Here is a 19,557-nt window from a genome sequence, read left to right on the forward strand (position 1 = left end):
TCGATTGTGCAACAAATGCTAATATTTTCATTACTTAATTTTAGTACTTGATAAGTCTTTCGTGAGGGTCCGGATCCCTGAACACCCCCCCCCCCCAAATACGTCCTTCCTGTCTTGTAAAGCCGTATGATTCAATAAGTTCAGAGGAAATTATACAACAAATGCTAATGCAGTATATTTTCATAATTTAATTTTCGTACTTAATAAGTCCTTCGGGTAGGGAGGGGGGTCTGGACCCCCCTAAATACGTCCTTCCTGTTCTTCAAAGCCGTATGGTCCCAATTTAACCCTTGTCTTCCGATAAGTTAAGAGGAAATTATACAACAAATTAGGGATGTGACGAAGCCGATTACAGATGTATGAAAATCGGCAGAAATTGACATATCGGCATCGGCAAAAATCCGATATTTAAACCGGTACAGATTATACTAGAGTTTTACCTTCTAATAAGTTTTATATTCTAGTTTTGTAAGATTTATTGAAAATTAGGTTATGATTCTGCATTATTGTAGAGTTTTTGTAATAAAATTATTGCAAACTCTCATTCAGAGGATCAACCTAACTCAAAATCGGAAATAAAACAGTACATTGCTGAACCAGGATCTGCTGTTGTATTGGAAATTAAAAAAATGAGTGTTCAAACCTGAAGCAAGTGCTGAGAAAATACTTACCTGCTCCATTAATATCCAGTGATTGATTGTTCAGTGTTGCTGAACAGATTTGCTATAAGAGAAGAAGTAGGGGAAATGCTTCCAAAACTCGTGTTTCTGAAGTTGAATCTGGCAGCAGTATATTGCCAACATTAAGAACAGGAATTCATTTTGCATTTCAAAGAACTGCTTGTGTACTAATGTTAAATCTCTTGAGAATCCATGTTCTTAAAGGTTCACATAATCATTTGTAGATGCAAATGTACATTCGCATCTCTTGAGAATATATATGTATATACATATGATATGCAATAGAAATGTACATAACAAATTTATTTTTGTCATGCTGAAAATAACATCCCATTTCTGTTTAATAATCTTATGTATCGGAATCGGTTAAATATCGGCATCGGTATCGGTTCCAAAAATTATCGGTGAGTACATCGGCATCGGTAACTTTTCATCTTCGTCACATCACTACAACAAATGTTAAATGAGTATATTTTCAATTAATTCTCGTACTTTAATAAGTCTTTCGGGTGGGGGAGGAGGTCCGGACCCCCTAAATACATCCTTCCTGTCCCTCAAAGCCGTATGATCCCAATATAATTCTTGTCTTCCGATAAGTTCAGAGGAAATTTTACAACAAAGACTAAACGAATATATTTTTCACTATTTAATTTTAGTACTTGATAAGTCTTTCGGGGGGGGCCCGGACCCCCCTAAATACGTCCTTGATCCGAGCCACGATGTTCCTCCACCGAGTAGAATGCGGGGCCCCATGTTTACAAGGCGACGACGTTACCATCGGGGATGCTCATATTTGACCAGTCGCTTTTCATGAAAATAAAGCTGCTTACCTCATAACGTCTGCGTTGAGATGAAAAGTCGACTCGGCAGCGCTGGGGCATTCTTGAGGGCCACCGAAACTATTCGGAAAATAATTGGGTGCTCCGTTTTGATTGTAGATAGTACCAAACCCATCTCTTTCATGGTTTGCCACTTCATTGATTGGACGATTTACAGGAAGCTGATTGGCGTTTGGGCCTAAACGGTGTCGTTGTGTGTCTTGATATGAAAAAAGTCGGCCCTAAGAGAAATTTGCTTGGATTAAAATCACAATTCTTCTCTGAGAACAGTAACATTATCAGCATTATCAACTTAATCAGCATTCCCTTGGTAAACTTACATAACTTGCAGAAGATCTACACACTGTCCCGGGAATCTCTGGAGGAAGCAAACGAAAACAAGTCCTCTGCGCAAATAGAACTACAGGGCTCGACCAATGAACGCGTGAGAATGGATGGGAAAACGCGGCTGCAACCGTTTGCAGCCGCGCGTACTGTTTTGCTTCCCCTACTCGCATTCTCCCCTTCTCTACGTTATGTGTGGGCTTGCTCCACAGATTCCTGACACAAAGTGTAGTCATGGTGTAGTTATGTTATGATAGCCCCGTGTAGTTCGCTGCACTTTTTGACACTAGGTGTAGCGATGTCAGGCTGGTGCAAGAAAATGACGTTCAACCAAGTAGACGAATAGCGGTGTTCAAGTTCAGAAGATTCAACAAATGTCTGTCTGCTGCTTTAAACGTTCATTTGATTAGTTAGCATGCACCACGTGACCATACACCACACATTACACCGCTCCAGAACACATTGCAAACGGTGCAGACACCAAATCAACGAAGTAGACGAGTCGGTGTTGCACCGTGTAACCAACTAGATGCGCTAGTGCAGAGAGCGTCAAAAAGTGTAGCGAACTAGACGGGGCTAATAAGTTAATGTACGTATTTGACTTGGAGGAGCTTCTAGCTTTCTTATGGGTGTTATTCCTGAGTAAACAAAAAATAATCGATCAGGCAATTCGATTATAGATGGCGGTTAAAGAACTTCCGGTTTGGGCAATATTCCAATGTAAACAAGTGGAATAGAGATCGTCGCCGAGCTTATTTTCTTATAAAAGATCGGATACAAAATGGATCACTTGAAATTTTTGAGTGATGTAGAGAAACAAAGGTACTTAGAAAAGATTGGCAATTTCCCTGATCCTTTGGATGAAGATTTACGGAAAAATAGTAGTCTTTTCCAAGACAATGTTGATCTTCTACCAACAGTTTCGCGTTAAGACTTCTGCAGGTTGAAATAAAACCATTAAAATGTATAATTTTCGACATTGTGTAATCAAACACAGCCCCTTTAACTTTAGATTAACTTTATTATATGGCTTAGAGAGAGCGTACTCAGAATTTTTTGTAGGGGGTAAAGACCAGTAATAAAAGTAGAACAGTTGTAATAATAATAATAATAATAATAATTATTATTATTATTACAACTGTTATAAATGTTATACAATAAATAATTACTAAACTAATGAAATAAACAAATTTTATTCGAAATTTATTATCATTATTTATTTATTAATGCTATTCGAGTGCATATCCAGCACAACAGTTACAATACTGAAATGCACAGTTATTGTATTTTATTATCAAATTTTGCAAGTGTCGTTTAAGAAAATACTTTATTTTACTAATAAAATTTACGTTGATTACATTAAATTATTAAATTATAATTTTTGGAATTCTGGATGATTATAAACAGTTTCAATTTTTAAATATAGTCGACACATGTGCGTTAGACGATTATGACTTTCGAAACACGTAAAGCACTTTCATTTGAATTACTCCGGTGATGTAGTGTAGTTTATAGAGCCTATTCCGTCATGTTTATGCCCAATCTTTTAGCTTTACTGCCTGAATTCATTGATATTTCCGTATCGGATCTGTCTGAACCGAGAAAAAATATTTGTTCCCAAACTTGTGTTGTAACCACATATTGACACAATGCTTGTCGCCTTTTCTTAAGACACTGCCTTGACACCTTTGAAATCCATGCTATTCTATTTTAAACCGGAAGTAAATTTCCCGCCCGGCCCAAGGAAGCACAGAAATGTAAACATCCGGTGAATAGCCCTCATATCCCTATCTATATTTGGGCATTTCTTATTCGAGCCTGTGTAAGTTTATCTCCAAAACCAATTAATAAAAAATGTTCAAATGAAAATGAAGAAGGATGTTTCCAGAGAATTGCTATTTTACATTTTCATTCACTGTACAGTGGGATGCATAAATATTACCAAGCAAATTGTCCATCACCATTTTCAAGGTGTTTTTTTATTTATTTATTTTAATTTATTTTATATACATACATATATGTATATATATATATATACATATATATATGAGAGTTTCAAGAATTGAAACGAAACGCCAAAACAAGTTGCGACAACTTTTGCACCAGCATACTTTAAAAAACAATCCTTAAAGAGGCGTAGGATGCAAGAGAGAAAAATATGAAAATAGTCATGGACAATTTGCCGAGCAATACTTGTGCATCCCACTGTAGGTTCTTACCTGCAACATTTTATCAGGACTCGGTTCAATTCCAGGAACCATATGTGACACACAAAATGCTAGCTGCTCTATATCGGCAAAGAAATTAGTTGGATTTCTATCTAATACGAATTGTCCAACAGGTATGAGTGGATATTCTCCGTGCGGCCATACCTAAAGAAATGAAATAAAAATACTAGACTTACATAAAAATTTCATTCTAAAAATCTGTACATGTAAGCAAATATATAGAATAACATCTTATATGTCAGATCACCATGACGTTTTCTATATAATTCAATAGAGCAATAAATAATGTCCAACGGTAAACAACTTAAGTCAAGTTAGTGCATGCATTTCTGTGTCATTCTCCTTCCTTTCTTGCGCAATAGTACATGTGTGTGTGTGTATATATATATATATATATATATATATATATATATATATATATATAAAGAGAGAGAGAGTTGAAATTTATTTATTTAAGTCTTGTGAGCAGATTAACGCCTTTATATTGGGTGTCCCACTTAAAAGTGGTACGACTCACTGACTGCTTTTCGTACTAGTTGAATTGTTTTTTCATATGTAAATACTGCAGAGTTTCAAGACATGTGTCATCATATAATTACATTTTCACATCTTATGTTAGGTTAGGTACACTTACTGTGTAAAACTGTCTGGTTTATAACAAATGCTGAAAGTGCCATCCACCAGCATCCAGGCATCGCTGCGCTCGCAGTACAATGTTCTGAGAAACACGTCATAATTCTTCAGGGGAGATGTTATTTATCTCGTTTGTGATGTTCTCTTTCAGTTGGTCTATCGTATGAGGGTTATTAGCTTACACTTTTCCTTTCAGAGCTCCCCATAAATAAAAATCACAAGATGTTAAGTCCGGCGATCGCGGAGGCCAAAGGTTTTTTCTGACAAGCCTGTTTTCGGGAAACACTTCACTTATACGGGTCATACTCTGGTTGGAGGTGTGGGCAGTGGCACCATCTTGTTGAAAGACGCCGTGTCTTTTTCATTTTCTGTTAACTGTGCATAGAACGACTCAAATATCTGCAGATATCTTTCGCTGTTGATAGTCTCTTCAAAGAAAATTGGTCCGATAATGCGTGTTCCCGACACTGCACACCAAACGCCTATCTTCTCTGGGTGAAGAGGTTCCTCATGCACGACGTGTGGGTTATCCTGTGACCAAAATCTACAATTCTGTGAGTTGATGTAACCAGAAAGATTAAACCAAGCTTCATCTGTCATGAAGAAAAGCATAGGATCCAAGTAACCATCAGCAATCGAAGATAACATCCAGTTGCAATAAGTAACTCGTTTAGCTTTGTCTGGTTCTTTCAATTCATGCACTACGGTCACACGAAATGGTCGGAAATGGAACTCTTTTAGTACACGATGGCATGTTGTGCGGGATACACCAACTTGTTGAGATAATCTTCGTATCGATTTCTTGGGGCTTCTCAATATGTTACTGCGAATTCTGTCCATTACCACCGGGGTCTTCACTGTGGGACGCTTCTTCTTCAAAACATTACTAACGGATCCTGTAGTCCTCCATTTGTTATACATCTTTTGAATTGCATTGGTTGTGGGAGGCTTCATACCGACGTATTTCGCCACAAACATTTCTTTAGTCTCTTTAATGGACCCTGTCTTTATGTAAAATTCAACAATATCTATCCGGTGTTCAATTGCAAACTGCACTATTTCTCCGCAAACTTTTGCACAACAATCTCCGCAAACAATCACTTTTAAACTGTCGAACGCAACTCAACAATTACGTGTGACTTCAAGTAATGCGATATTTCAGTGTAGGCAACTACATTAATCTGATTCCACCCATTTATTTGTGAACGTCAGAATGAATGTTAGGCGTACCACTTTTAAGTGGGAAAATAAGAAGTATTTAGCAAATATTTTACAGAGCTAGTTAGCTACTGTAGTACATATATATACGAGTATATAACATAACATAACATAACCCGTGGCTCTACAGCCCTAGAAGGGCCTTTGCCTATCTCCAGACTGCCAGTCTTCCTCTCACAATCCTACCTAGAGGTGTGGAGAGCTTCAACTGGTAATGGGGTGACCAGGCCCGTAGCTAGAGGCGGGGCATGGCGGCAAATGCCACCCCTGAGAGCCTACTTTGCCCCCCTGTGAGAAATACAAAACACATTTCTACCTGGAATTCTTACTAATCTTTACAATTATATCATGTGTTACTCTAGCAACATAACAAAGACACTTATTGATTTTGTGATTTATTAGGATGTATGGGATTCCGTATAATGTCGTATTAGGATTTGGGGGGGGGGGGATTCCCTTCCAGATCCAGACTTTCGCAATTTTCAGTATCTAGAACAGTTGTGACATTTTGAGTAGTCTTGTATTAAAGGTGCCTAATGTGTTCGGATGTTTTTCTTGGATGTGTTGCTATGAGCTTGAAACTGATTAAATTTTTGTTTCCCAAGTCCACCTTTTGTTAATAGTGATTCATGTGGTAGAGAGTTGATTGATTGATTTGATGTTTTAAGTCCACTTTATGCACAGTAAGACTAATTGGGACTGGACCTACAGTGTAAAGTAGGATCCGAACCACTATGTGCCTCCAACGGGAATCAAACCCGGGACCCCTTGATTACAAAGCGACAACGCTATCACTGCGCCATCGGGGAGGCCGATAGAGAGGGAAAAAAGAAAGAAAGAAAAAAAACCGCTTCCAAAGGGCTCGCGGGGGTGAGTGGCGCCCGACCTAGGTCAACCGGCAACCACACCGAAAGGCGCAGACTTTGCCTGAGACACTAATGTACTCCCCAAGTACATTATAGCCCCACGTCTGGTCTTTTGCCTAGGTGTAATCTTCCCCTCAGAATAGATCCAGTCAAGCCGGATTTCTCCCTATGGGAAGCCTCCATTTTCCATGCAGGCATACACTAGTATGCAACTTTACCTCCGTACAGCGGCGTATACTCTGGGTCACCTAGGTAATCGGAGATGACCCGACTATAATTTTTTAAAAAAGTTGCTTTATTTCTTTGCAATATTCTTCCGAACTAATCTTTGATTCGCATATTTCTTTACTTCCAGCGCGCGAATGTTTTTCAAACGTTTGCCGCTGAATGTCCGAGAGGCTTTCAGCCACTTTCTCCAGCTGGTGGAATCTGGTGACGTCAGGGTGAGATTCCACCGGCTCCCTTTAAATCCCTTGACGGGAGGGGAAGGAAACACTGCTTCTCAGGCGCGGTTATTCCGTGGCAAGGGTAAGCTCCTTCTGGAGAGAGTCCATCGGTCGCACTCTCCACCCCAGAGCCTTTGCCGTTCCCTCGGCTGGCAGTGGCACCCTTTTCTGCCATTCTTCCCCGGTGGCCTTTGTATCGTAGGAGCTGTGTTGTATACGACAGGGAAATTTCTCAGGAAACAGAATTCTGGGTTCCCAAATTACGTACTGAAAAGGAAAGTAGAGAAAATACATCTGAAAGTGCGCGAGAAACAGGGAAATATGAACAACATTTGCGAACCAATTCTATGTTAATTCTCATTTTACATTTGCTTCTGTCTTCCTGATATCTGCTATTTCAACAGATATTATCATAGGAAAAGAAAGCTTTAATATTGAAGATGACGGTAATTAAATAAATTAAAATTTTAACTAGAAATTCAAGAAATTACACCGACCTCTGTGGCGGAGTGGTTGCCACAGCTCCCTACGACGTCAGAGCTCCAGGGTTCGAATACCGGGCTGGGCATGGGTGCTCTTTGTAAATGTCCCTTCATCAATTTCATATCATCACTCGTAGTGATTAGCCAAAAGTGGCAGAAAAGCGACGTCATATAACAATTTAATAAATCGATTAATGAAGTAAGTAAACTATTTATATGCTTACTTTTATTCATTTTTGTATTTTAAAATGCGTGATTACTTTCTTTGTAGCCTTCAAAACCAGTGAGAGTATTTCTTTCACAGAAATGAATAATTTTTAAAAGGGAAAGCTATCAGAAATAAATTATATATATACGTACACATATATTAGGTAATTTAAGTTGCTTCTCCCCCCTCTCTAGATTAATAATGATCATAATGATAAAAGATGTTTGAATGTAAAATATATAAACAAAAAACGCAATGATTCCAACTTATAGAACCTCGCGCATCGCAGGGAAAATGAAGTCTGTGTCAAGCAGTAAGGAACCACAATAGAAGATTGGCGCAGGGAATTGAATGCGTGTTGTAGCGATTCGAGAATTTAATATTTGTTTAGCTGTTAGTGGTTTAGTATTCGTGCTAGTGCTGTGTTTAAAGTTAAAGGCAATGGATATAATATAATATTTTCGTAAAAAAACTAAATATGCTGACCAAGGCAGTAATTTATTTTATTAAAAACATAAACTAAACGTAACGTTTCAACCTTCTAGCAAGAAGGTTGAAACGTTACGTTTAGTTTATGTTTTTAATAAAATAAATTACTGCCTTGGTCAGCATATTTAGTTTTTCATAATCATGGAAACAAGGCTTAATGGTGTTATAATATTTTCGTGTGAAAATATTTGGAACGGGATCTTTTCCGGAGAAATTGCAAATAGTTAATGTAGGTAGGCCAGTAGAATCTCTTGTACCACAGGTCTTGAACTCAAACTTCCGTGTATAAAAACAAAAATCAGGAATGCACGAGTAACTGGATACTGGGGTGACTTGAATTTTACACTTCAATTAATATTGAGGGGTTTTATTTCACTACCGAATTCCTTTCATATTCTTTGTTACAGGTTTTTTCTTATAGATTTATTATATTATCTTGTTTTATTGTTTGAAATTCTAAACGTAGATTAACTGCAAGTGCAATCATAACAATTATTCGACAGTGGTCGCAACAATAAGGTAACATTTTTCATACATACATTCGTAAATCCTGTATGAATGTTGAGGTAAATTTGCAGGGAGACTTCAGGAGTGGGTGGATGAATCAAGTGTCTGAGATTACCCACTAGTTAAAACCAGCATACGCCACTGCCTCCGTAGGACATAGGGTTTTCATCTAAATCTGGTTTCAATCTTGTGGAAAGAAGATTTTTACCAGAGGTCGAAAATTAGACGGAAAAAAGCTACAAGAATCAAAAAAGAGAAAAGAAGGAAAGCTGCCGAGGATAAAATTCTGCAATCAGACAAAACTTCGGCTGTGTCTTGAATACTTTAGCTTCAGCTAGATACTGGTGTGCGGAAAAAAAAAAAAACACGTTGAGGGGGGGGGGGCGTAAAAAATACACACCCTATTGGTTCCTATCCTTACGGGGGGGGAAGGAGTCGGGATTTTGATGCAGGTAGGTAAAGCCCGAAGGCTATCTGCAAATGTGTATGTTAGTAGGACCAACGCATTCCGACTTACAACCTTGTTTGATAAATCAATTTTGAAGTCTGGCCGAAAGAAGAGCCGCATCGGAATTTACCGCCAAAGACGTCTGCGTGAAAGGAGGACGAAGTCGTTGTTTGGGAAGTCGGTCCGTTGGAGACAACTCGTCTGCTTCTCCGGGCATTGTTACTTTTGCGTCAGATCGGGATTTAAGACAGCATTGGCTTTTCATTGCCTTAGGGGCGAGTGACTTCTGGCCGAAGCCCGTCGAATTGAACCACAGAGAGAGCTACGTCACGTGTGTGGTGCACTCCTGTTACGGGGGAACCACCTAATGCCCATGTGCCTGCCTATACCCCTTAGGTCCTTTTCCGAGTCGGGGTAATTATCATCCTGCCATCAGAACGGATGACGCGACAGAACACATGGTCCCCTACGCCCGAAGGCACACAGCAGTGCGGTGCTACCAGGGGTCACCACTCCCCAGCAGACTTGGGTGGAAAGGCCCTTTCGAGGGCCACCAACGCAGTCGGTTTTGATTAGCCTTTGCTATTCACTGTCCCTTTCCTCGGCATGCGCTCCTTTGCCCAGGTCCACGCACTCCATTTTCCCTTGGATGAGCTGTCGGTAACCGGCTTTAGAGTCGCTCCCCTTCGTCAGGTCTCACAGCCGCTACCCGGACTGTTGTGCCGTTTTCGGTTGCCGGACGTCACCGTGAGTTGCGAAGAGCTAAGATTGGGGGCGAATCTCTATCCCTGGCTGCTGCACTTGGACCCGCATTTCTCTTTCTTCCCTAAAGAACATCGGAGTTTTGTGCCTTTTGGTCCTGAAAAGGACCTCAAAGCCATCGGGTGTTGAGAACTTCCAGCACTATTTAGACAATTCGTTGGACAATTGTTCTTTCTACTTGTTTCTCACTGACTTTGGAAGTCCTAAGAAGGACAACCGCGGTACAGGAGAATTTGGGGTACCAAGTTTTAGCAACCAGAGGCCGACATCCTAGGTTTTCCCCGTGAGAGACTGGAGCAGACTGGAGCTTCAGAGTTATCTCGTCCGGCAGGCGAACGAGAACGTACGTCCGGTGTATGTAATTTTGAATTGGGCTGTGAGCTTCGTTGTCAATGTTAGGATCTACGCATGTCCCTCCGCCAAAGGTGTTTCAGCAAGGGCCGCCGAAGTTCCACGATGTTCGACTGCCGCCGATTCCCGCCGACTGCTGCCTCCCATCCTGGAATCTCGGTGTTCTCGCTGCTTGCAAGTCTGGTACTGGATTCAGTCATGTTCTCTATGCATTGCTGCATTGCCAAAAGTGCCTTTCCAAATTTTGATAGAGAACATGTCCAACGCCCGCGCTCGGAGCCACCAGTCCCTCGACGTCGCCGGTAGAGAGAGGGAGTGGATATTTGATTTTTGTTACTTAGCGTTGCTTTTCTGCTTCTAGCTAATTGCAACAATGAGTGATGACGTGAAATTGATGAAGAGACACTCAGAAACAGTGCCGCAACTACATGGGGGACGGAAATCCATTCTAAGGGAAGCAAACATTGAAGTAAAGAAACAAGACTAGGAGAATCTAAGAATAGCAGGACAATTGGATACTCATGATGGAATTAGTTTTTACGTGTTCCTAGCATTTTTCTTCCAGACGGCCAAGAGACTTACAAGAGGTACAGAGGGGCAATAGCCCCCACCCTCGATTTCAAATTTTATACAAATAAAAATACATTTCGTAAAATTTTCTTGCTAGCTTCGCTCGCAATATGTCCTATTCTTATAGTCCAAGTTCGGAGCCAAAGCTATGGGGCGGCGGGAGCCAAACGATCTATATGAAAAGAAAATGTTAAAGAGAATGCCATGGCGCCTCGTAAAATTATGTGTGCCCAATTAAAACAATTTCTTTCTATGAAACTTAATATGAAATATTAATTATGACACTGTAATCCAAGAACTCATTGATCAATCAAGGGATTCCAATTTGTTTGTTAGGTGTCAAAACATGTATTTCAACTATAATATAATACAATTCACACAATATTTTGCAAAATGGTTAACGTAACCAGTAGTGATGCAAGAAGATGAAGAAAATAGAGTCCGTGGTGGGCTAAGGGACCCATGTTTTAATGTGTTAGCAAGTACAAAAAAAGTATTACAATTTTTTACACAATTCATCAAAGTGTAGTTAATATGTAACCATTATTATTTAATAAATTCGATTTTTCTTGCATAACACAAAACAATGCTGTTGTTGGATTCTCGTTAGATTCCTTTGTGATATTGCATACTGGAAAGTAAACTAGAGGGAATCATTATGAAGCATGATTTATAAAGGGCTTCCTTAATCAGTTCTGCAGAGAGACCCAAAGCTGTTGGTACATATTAATCATCTATTAACATTATCGACCTATAAATATCAAGTAGATACAGTCCCTATTATACCATTTATGTTAAACTTTATATTCTTTGGCAATCTGGAAAGGTCATTATCGAAATATTGCTATTTGTTTTTCGAAGTTTTTTTTCATTGCAGTTTCAAGATTTCATCCCTTTTCTGTTACTTATCTCTTTTTGGAGGGGGCAAGTGCCTCCTAGATAATCCAAGAGCTCCCTCACATACACAAAATGAAAGAAATAATAAACAAAAAATAGGATTCTTCTTGATTACTAATAAAATAATAAGTTATATATAAGTATAAATACAACACAATAAACTGAAGTCTTAATAAAGTTACAACAACCAGAGGGAGGAATTCCCCCTTAACCCTCCTTCAAATACCATCCTGCATACAAGATACTGTGAAAATAAGTATCTACAGAAAAATCAGCATGGAAAGTTAATCACATAGAAATTGTAGCGGGAGTCCCAGAAGTCTTTCCCTGATTACAAACTTTATTCATATCCGCTATATGCAATGTAGAGATGTGAAAGTGGTGCCAAAATGTTGGAAAACTAACCAAGTTTTTATGTTGCAGGTTTGAGTAACGTGGCTGTAGTGTAGCAGTGTCAGTGCCCAGGAAACCGGAAATGTTCACAAATCAGGAAAAAGCTCAGCATGTCCTCTGGTATCACGAGACACGGTCATCAATAACAGTGCAGAGGAACTTTCACTACAGAATTCTTGCGTCTAGAATATCTGCCATCAATAAGTTGGTATTTAAAAAATGGAATTTATCTTCATTCCCAAATCCTGTCAAGTCCAAGACACATTGTATGGAAAGATGCCACCCGATGTCAAGAGCATTAATTCCGGATTCCTTTGCGCTGACACTGCCACACTACATCCACATTACTGAAACCTGCAACAAATAAACTTCGTTAGTTTTCCAACATTTTGGCATCACTTTCACATCTGTACATTGCATATAGCGGATATGAATAAAGTTTGTAATCAGGGAAAGACTTTTGTATAATCTGATCAGTGGCGTAGCATGGACATTTCGGGTGGGAACGCCAAGTCCGAAGGAAGGGTCGGCCCTTTCTTGCTTAATAACTAGGGCTCGGATTTTTAGGTAAATAAATATTTTTTCTGCGAGTAGATATGACCTCGTAAGTGAGTTACAAATTCCGATCATAGTAACTGGAGCCTATATATCAAATTTTATTTCACATAAAAAAACATATTTTCCAATTTTTTTTATGTAAATACATATTTCTTAATATTCGCTCATAAATGCATAAAATGAATGTTTTGTCCCAAATATTTCACATAAAATTTCGTATCTACTTAAATTTTCTTATCTTTTTAAGATTTCCCAGAAAAAATCAAAAGGGTTTTTTTTTTAGTCGCTGTATTTATTGCAAATTTGAGTTTCCTATGTAATACGATCAAGAAACTAGAAGCAACGGACATTCCTTTGTCAGAAGCAGTTAAAGAAGTTCGTGAAGTGGAGAGCAAGCTCAAGAAACTTAATGGACCAAAGGCACAATTGCTTCGCAGAAAACTCCAAGATGTCATGGCAAAAAATTCCGGCTTTAAAATGATGTGTAACATTTCGAATGTATTGGACGGTGAACAGGAAGACAATATTGGATATTTAAGTGTGAGTGAAATATCATGCCTTAAGTATGCGAGGTTGACTTCATGTGATGTAGAACGAACATTTTCGCAGTATAAGGCACTGTTTCGAGACAATCGTCAGTCCTTTGTAATGGACAATTTGAAGATGACAGTTGTGGTGTATTGTAATTCACCATTTTTCAGCAAAACATGCTAATTTCATCTGGTGAGTAGAGCTGTTTTAAGCAGAAATTTTCAACATTTTTAGCACATAAAAATGCATATTTTCTATGTTTAAGTACATAAAGTGTAAATATTTTCCATATTTTGAGCACATAAAAAATAAATATTTTTCTGATTTTTAGCACCTAAAAATCCGAGCCCTATTAATAACTTACTTATGGTATTAGTCGCCACAGGTATTGTTTATTTGCCTGAAGTCAGCTGGGTTTTCAATAAAACATCATCCATGCATGTTTTAGCTAGACAATTAGATGCCTCACTATGCCACAAATGTTTTGAACTCTGGTGTTTTATACCTTTCTGCATGACGCAAGTCATTACAAAACCTACCTGAATCACAAGCGCCTTTGAACAACAGCAGACGTCATTGTTGTGGTTGATCCAACTACTCATTGATTTGGTTTATTTTACTTCGCTTTTCTACCACTTTTGGTTAATCGCGAATATGAATATGAGTGATGATATTGATGAAGGGACACTGACAAAGAACACCCGTGCTCACGCTGGGATTTGAACCAGGGACCTCTGTCGTCTTGGCGCACTGTGCAAAGCAGAGTGGATGATCCAAATATCGTACACTCTACTGACGTAACAGTGCCGATTAGTAATTCAGACCACTGTTTATTACATCTTGAGAATGCTGATAAACATTTTAAAATAATTTTGTCCAGAGACCATTCGATGTTAAGAGTTTTCAAATGAATGCTAAACATTTCCATTGACACAATATTAAGCAGTTAGATAATAACGAAAAAATACAATAAAAAAAATAATAATTTTGCGGGTTAAGTGGTAGAGCAGCAACACGCTGAATTTCTACCACGAGGACTTCACCAACTTACTTCACAAAAACTGTGTTGATCTTTTAGTTTCTAATGCACATCGCTGTTCGTGCGATAAATCATACAATGCAGTGACCATTAAGAAGCAGTATATTTGAGATTGGTAAAGTTACGTCAGTCAATATTGCGTATTGTAGCATCACATAGCACGAGTTGCATGAGAGCGAAGAACCGGGTAGGAATGCTACCGCTGTCGTCTGCTTCAGAAGGCAGGAAGGGTCACATGAACCAATCACGGTAGACCTCACGTACGCCAGCGTAAGAGAGCCCATTTACGCGCGTGTTGTAGAAATGGAAGCTTTCCCTCCATAAAGGCAGCAAGGAATATAGGAGTCCTGTACGCCGAACCTGCTCGGCGTCAGGCCGGGAAAGGCATTGAAAAGAGATGCTAGAACGAGTGTTGAGAGTGGAGCGTTGCAAGCGGATCGCGAAAAATAGCTATTATAATGCCATGAAGGTCAAACATATTTGAAATTAGTCACGTTTTACTTTGTAATCACAGCATTTTAGCATTTTTGAAATTTTAAATCTGGGAACTCCGGGCGTACGGGCGTACTATAACGCTACGCCACTGAATCTGATATAACTATATGCACAAAGTCAGGAAGCACAGAATTAATTTCATTTCACACAATCAGAGCAAACGGTTAAGATCGGAGCAAAGGGCAGCAAAGCTTAGCAATCGTCCAGCGTACCAAATCATATAGTATTAATATCTGTATAGGTCGACCCAGAAACAGTGCTAAAATGTAGAAGTAATTTGAAAAGTGAAAAAAGAGGACTACTTTTATTAATGTTAGTAATGTTTTCGTGTAACTGGTGGTAGTATATACATGAAGATCTGCCAATTTCAACTTGAGCGTTAAGCAAAGAATAATTGTTACTTCCTCACGGTTAGAGCTCAGAAGCAATTTCTCAATAACTCCGGTATCTTTCCAGATTTGATACTTACGTATTTGCCATACAAAACACATGACCCAATAAAATGCAAGATTCCCACAGGATATGTCGCCAACTTAAATTTACCTATATTCTATCGTATAAACCAAACTTTAATTATTTTTCTTTCATTATTTACATAGAAAAATGGTGAAGTACTAAAATGTTAATTCTTATGATGCAGAAAGTTGAAAATACACGTATGTTAGCCCTCTCTTCTCCAATTAAAAGAAAACACCATTTCACATGACTTGCCTGAATGAAATTTCTACCTACCAAACAATTTTAGGGAATTTTGAGTTGGTCTGATACAGATTTGAAATGTATTCGAACTTGCAAAAATATTTCTAGTGAAATAGGAGCTAAAAGAGATTAAGTTTATTTGCAGAATACAGTTTGCTACAGTAATACAGTACTTCCATTTTATACGAACTATTCTGTTCAAAGTGCTTAAAAAACATGGGTGGATTAAGAGGAGATGCGAGCGACCCTCCCTCGAGATATCCAATCATCACTCATTCTCGTCGTGGCAGAAAAGTGACGTAAAATAACAAAAAATACAAGTACATAAAATAAATCGTCGATAATTATATGAATTCAAATTAGCTAATATGTTGTTGAGTTATATTTAAGATTGTGCTTAGGCTTTAATAAAAAAAATATTAGGTAACTAACCACAGTAGAAAATTGTAACTCAAATCCATACATTCCGACTATCTAATTCAGGAGCTCAATTCGTAAATTCTGAGTGGCACAAAATTCCATATCCATGCTCATGAATTACGGTTTTCCACCTATTTTAAATCATAAATTGAAATTTCTCTGTGTTCAAAATGTAATTTACATATTCACATGTTTATAATTACCTTGGTTACATCAAAAGGATTCCATCGGAATTTCTCAGCTTGCTCAAACGTCATCACTTGAATATAAAATGACCATGATGGATAATTCCCAGATGCGATGGCATTATACAAGTCCCTTCTATCATGATCAGGATCAGCTGATACTATCTCTGCAGCTACTTTTGGAGACAAATTTTGGATCCCTTGATTAGTCTAGAAAACATTATGAACATATATTACAAAATAATAATAATAATAACGTCTGTATGTTACATATGCGCATATGACATGAAGGACAAACACGTGTAACAGAATGTAATAGTAACGTAAAAAAAACAAAATTAAAATGGAAATAAAACTATTTTTGTTACAATAAGTAATACAACGGAAACATAAGACACAAACTCAAAACAACAGCAGAAAATAAACGATTTGTCCACTATATTCCGTCCCAAAATTTAAAAAGTGAAATAATTAATTTTACAATAACAACATTGAATTTGCAGTGATTGTTTTCATACATTACCTTGTAATGAAATTTGCAATACACAGGTTCGTTCTTAGCATTCACCAGCTTGAATGTGTTTGAACCAAAACCGTGCATGTGTCTGTAGCCATTCGGAATGCCTCGATCAGAGAACATGAAGACTACTTGATGGGTACTTTCTGGTCTTAGAGTAAGGAAATCCCAATACATATCAGGGTCCTGAGAAAATATCAGTATGTATGAGATGGTAAGAACAAGACACTTTAACGTATAAAAATGATATGAATATAGTACGTATTATATACCTAACGCAACATCCGTGCGGTATTTTTTCTTGAGTTTGCTAATGCAATGCACCACATGAAAATGAATATGCTAATTTCGTTCAAGTCGTCATTAGAGCTCACTGGTATCTCTTATCAAAATTCAAACTTTCATCTCGAAACACTTTCAACGATTTCACTGAAGTGCAATCGTAGGTAAGTTATTTTTAAATTCGAGAAGTTAGCGTAGGGAAGCCAGATGTGTTTTCGGAAAAATGCTTTTCTTGCCCTTTCCTGAAAAGAAATCGTACGGAAGCCCAACTTAAGTTGGAGATGACAGGATATATATATATATATTAAATAAAGGCAATTTTGAAAGTAACAGCCTATTTAAAGAAATATCTGATTGACACTGAGTTTATATCAATATGTGATTATGAATTAGTAGCAAACAGTGTGTTCGCTCTTCAGGCTAACAAGCAAGAGCAACTAAGTTGTGAATCATTGATATATAGGCATGCCCGATATATGTGCATGCCTATACGTTAGTCTTTTCACCATCACAAATATATTTTGAATTATATCAGGGGTTTCCAAACTTTTTCGTTTCACGGCACCCTTAATATTTCAAGATTTTCCCGCGGCGTCCAAGTCAGAATGTAGACCTATCTAACTAAAGCCTGAATCATACGGAACTGGATATCCAGTAGGAATGCTCTAGTTGACGCTGGACTGGCTACCCATTTGCTACTTTTCGCTTCTTCTTCTTCTTCTTCTTCTTGGTTATGTCCCTTATCACCTGAACTGGGGCGATCTTGGACAACGGTACTGAAGAGTTGGACAGACCATGTCTGACAACCCGCACTAAGAGATCTGTTCCAAGTCCCTCATCTGCTTATTCCAAGATCCGTATCCATCCGCTCCCGGCGGACACGCTCCGGAGGTCTGCTCGCTTTTCGATGTTCACTCGGCCTTGAGGGTAGGCAATGTTGCTCAATAAATGCGTGTTTACAACCTGGTGTTTTGTTTACGGAGGAATCCGTATAGAAACCACAGGAGTGGGGTTATGTAGTAAAGTCGAAATGGACAAAGGTGTTCCTATTCTAGCCAGGCACTGATAAAGTGTGGTTCGTGCTTGCTCGCGTAACGGGCACTGGAAAAAGATATGATTGATAGTTTGGATATCGGCGCCGCAGCCGCACGAAGGATTGGGTGCTAACTGTAATCTCGCCAGGTGTTGTCGAGTTTGTACAAGGCCTGTGCGTAGGCGAAGTGCAAGTGTTATTACTTCTCTGGGCAAGTTCAGAGAACGGAACCAGGGGTTCCTGGTGCCGAGTTGTGCTACCCCTTTGTAGGTGGTGGTTTGGGCTAGTTCTTGAACAGACCAAGCATCCCAATTTGATTGGAATTTTTTCGTACGCGTGGGAGAAGGTCGGTGTATGGCAATCGCAGTTGTATTACTTGCTCTGCCTCTCGAGCCCTTTTCGCGTAGGCGTCTACTCGTTCTTGGAGGACGTTTAGGTCGCTATGTCCTTTGATAAATGTAAACGTCACCTTGCGGCCCTGGGAACAGATTTTTGAGACTTGTTGTAGTATTAAGAAAATGAAGACAGTCATTCGGAAAGACGCTGCTCCCGTACGTGCTAGAGTTTGGAGGACGCTGAGTGCGTCGGTCAGAATAAGAGTGTGTGGGTATCTCTTGGTGTGGGCGTAAATCAAGGCGTGAAATATGGCATAACTTTCCGCCGAAAATATGGACGTATCGGATGGCAATCGATATTGATGGACGTCATCCGTCTCCACTGCATAGTAAGCGCAGCCCACTTCATTGCCGCTCTTGGATCCATCGGTGTAAATAAAATTCGCCGTGGGCCATCGTTCCTCTATCTATATAATGAATTTCCGGGGGTGTGACTGGTGGGCCTGACAGCTGGTATAGCAAGGGTTGTGTGAATATAAACGATTTGTGATAGGCCTCTCGGTCTATGTCATAGCAATGCAGGAAGTAATATGAAGGATAGTCTGCTGTGAGAACCTGAGCGGTTTCCCATTGTCGCTGTATTGCAAATGCCTTGTTGAATGGGTGCACGTGATTTTCCCATGTTTTGAATAAGAATTGGGTGGTGAGCGATTGACGTCGGTGCATGAGTGATACTTCGTGGTTTTCCAGATAGACGCTAATGTTGGGACTTGATTTCATTGTGCCGAGACAAATTCGTAACGATTGACGTTGCAAGGTATCCAATCGTTGTAGCTGCTTGACGTGAGCCCCGCCGTATGCGGCCGCTGCGTAATCAAAGAGCGACCGAAAACAATGTTTGTAGAATAAAAGCATCACATAGGGGTGACTCCCCCAGCGAGTAGTAGCAATACATCTTAAAATGTTATTGATTTGGCGTCCTTTTTGTGCGAGGTAGTTGATATGGACGTGCCAATTTAATTTTCGATCAAATCGGACCCCCAAATATGTGCCGGTTTCTACGATTGGTATGTCCCCGATCTGTGTTATGGTGTTTGGATAACAAGATCGAGGTCGTAAGTT

At 39.1% G+C, this 19,557-nt stretch overlaps 1 protein-coding gene across 1 annotated transcript in view; it reads right to left on the reverse strand.

Annotated features, from left to right (window-relative positions):
• Nucleotides 1-19,557, reverse strand: part of LOC145991725 (catalase-like) — a 69,442-nt gene that overhangs the window by 23,945 nt on the left and 25,940 nt on the right. Inside the window, exons 4-7 of the mRNA XM_083127780.1 lie at nt 16,792-16,971; nt 16,287-16,478; nt 4,063-4,215; nt 1,511-1,740 (exon numbers count right to left, since the gene is read on the reverse strand). Coding sequence (XP_082983906.1) covers nt 1,511-1,740; nt 4,063-4,215; nt 16,287-16,478; nt 16,792-16,971 — 755 coding nt within the window. The remainder of the gene's footprint in view (nt 1-1,510; nt 1,741-4,062; nt 4,216-16,286; nt 16,479-16,791; nt 16,972-19,557) is intronic.

Source organism: Lepisma saccharinum, chromosome 8, assembly GCF_977018435.1.
Source record: "Lepisma saccharinum chromosome 8, izLepSacc3.1, whole genome shotgun sequence".
Classification (NCBI taxonomy): Eukaryota; Metazoa; Arthropoda; class Insecta; order Zygentoma; family Lepismatidae; genus Lepisma; species Lepisma saccharinum.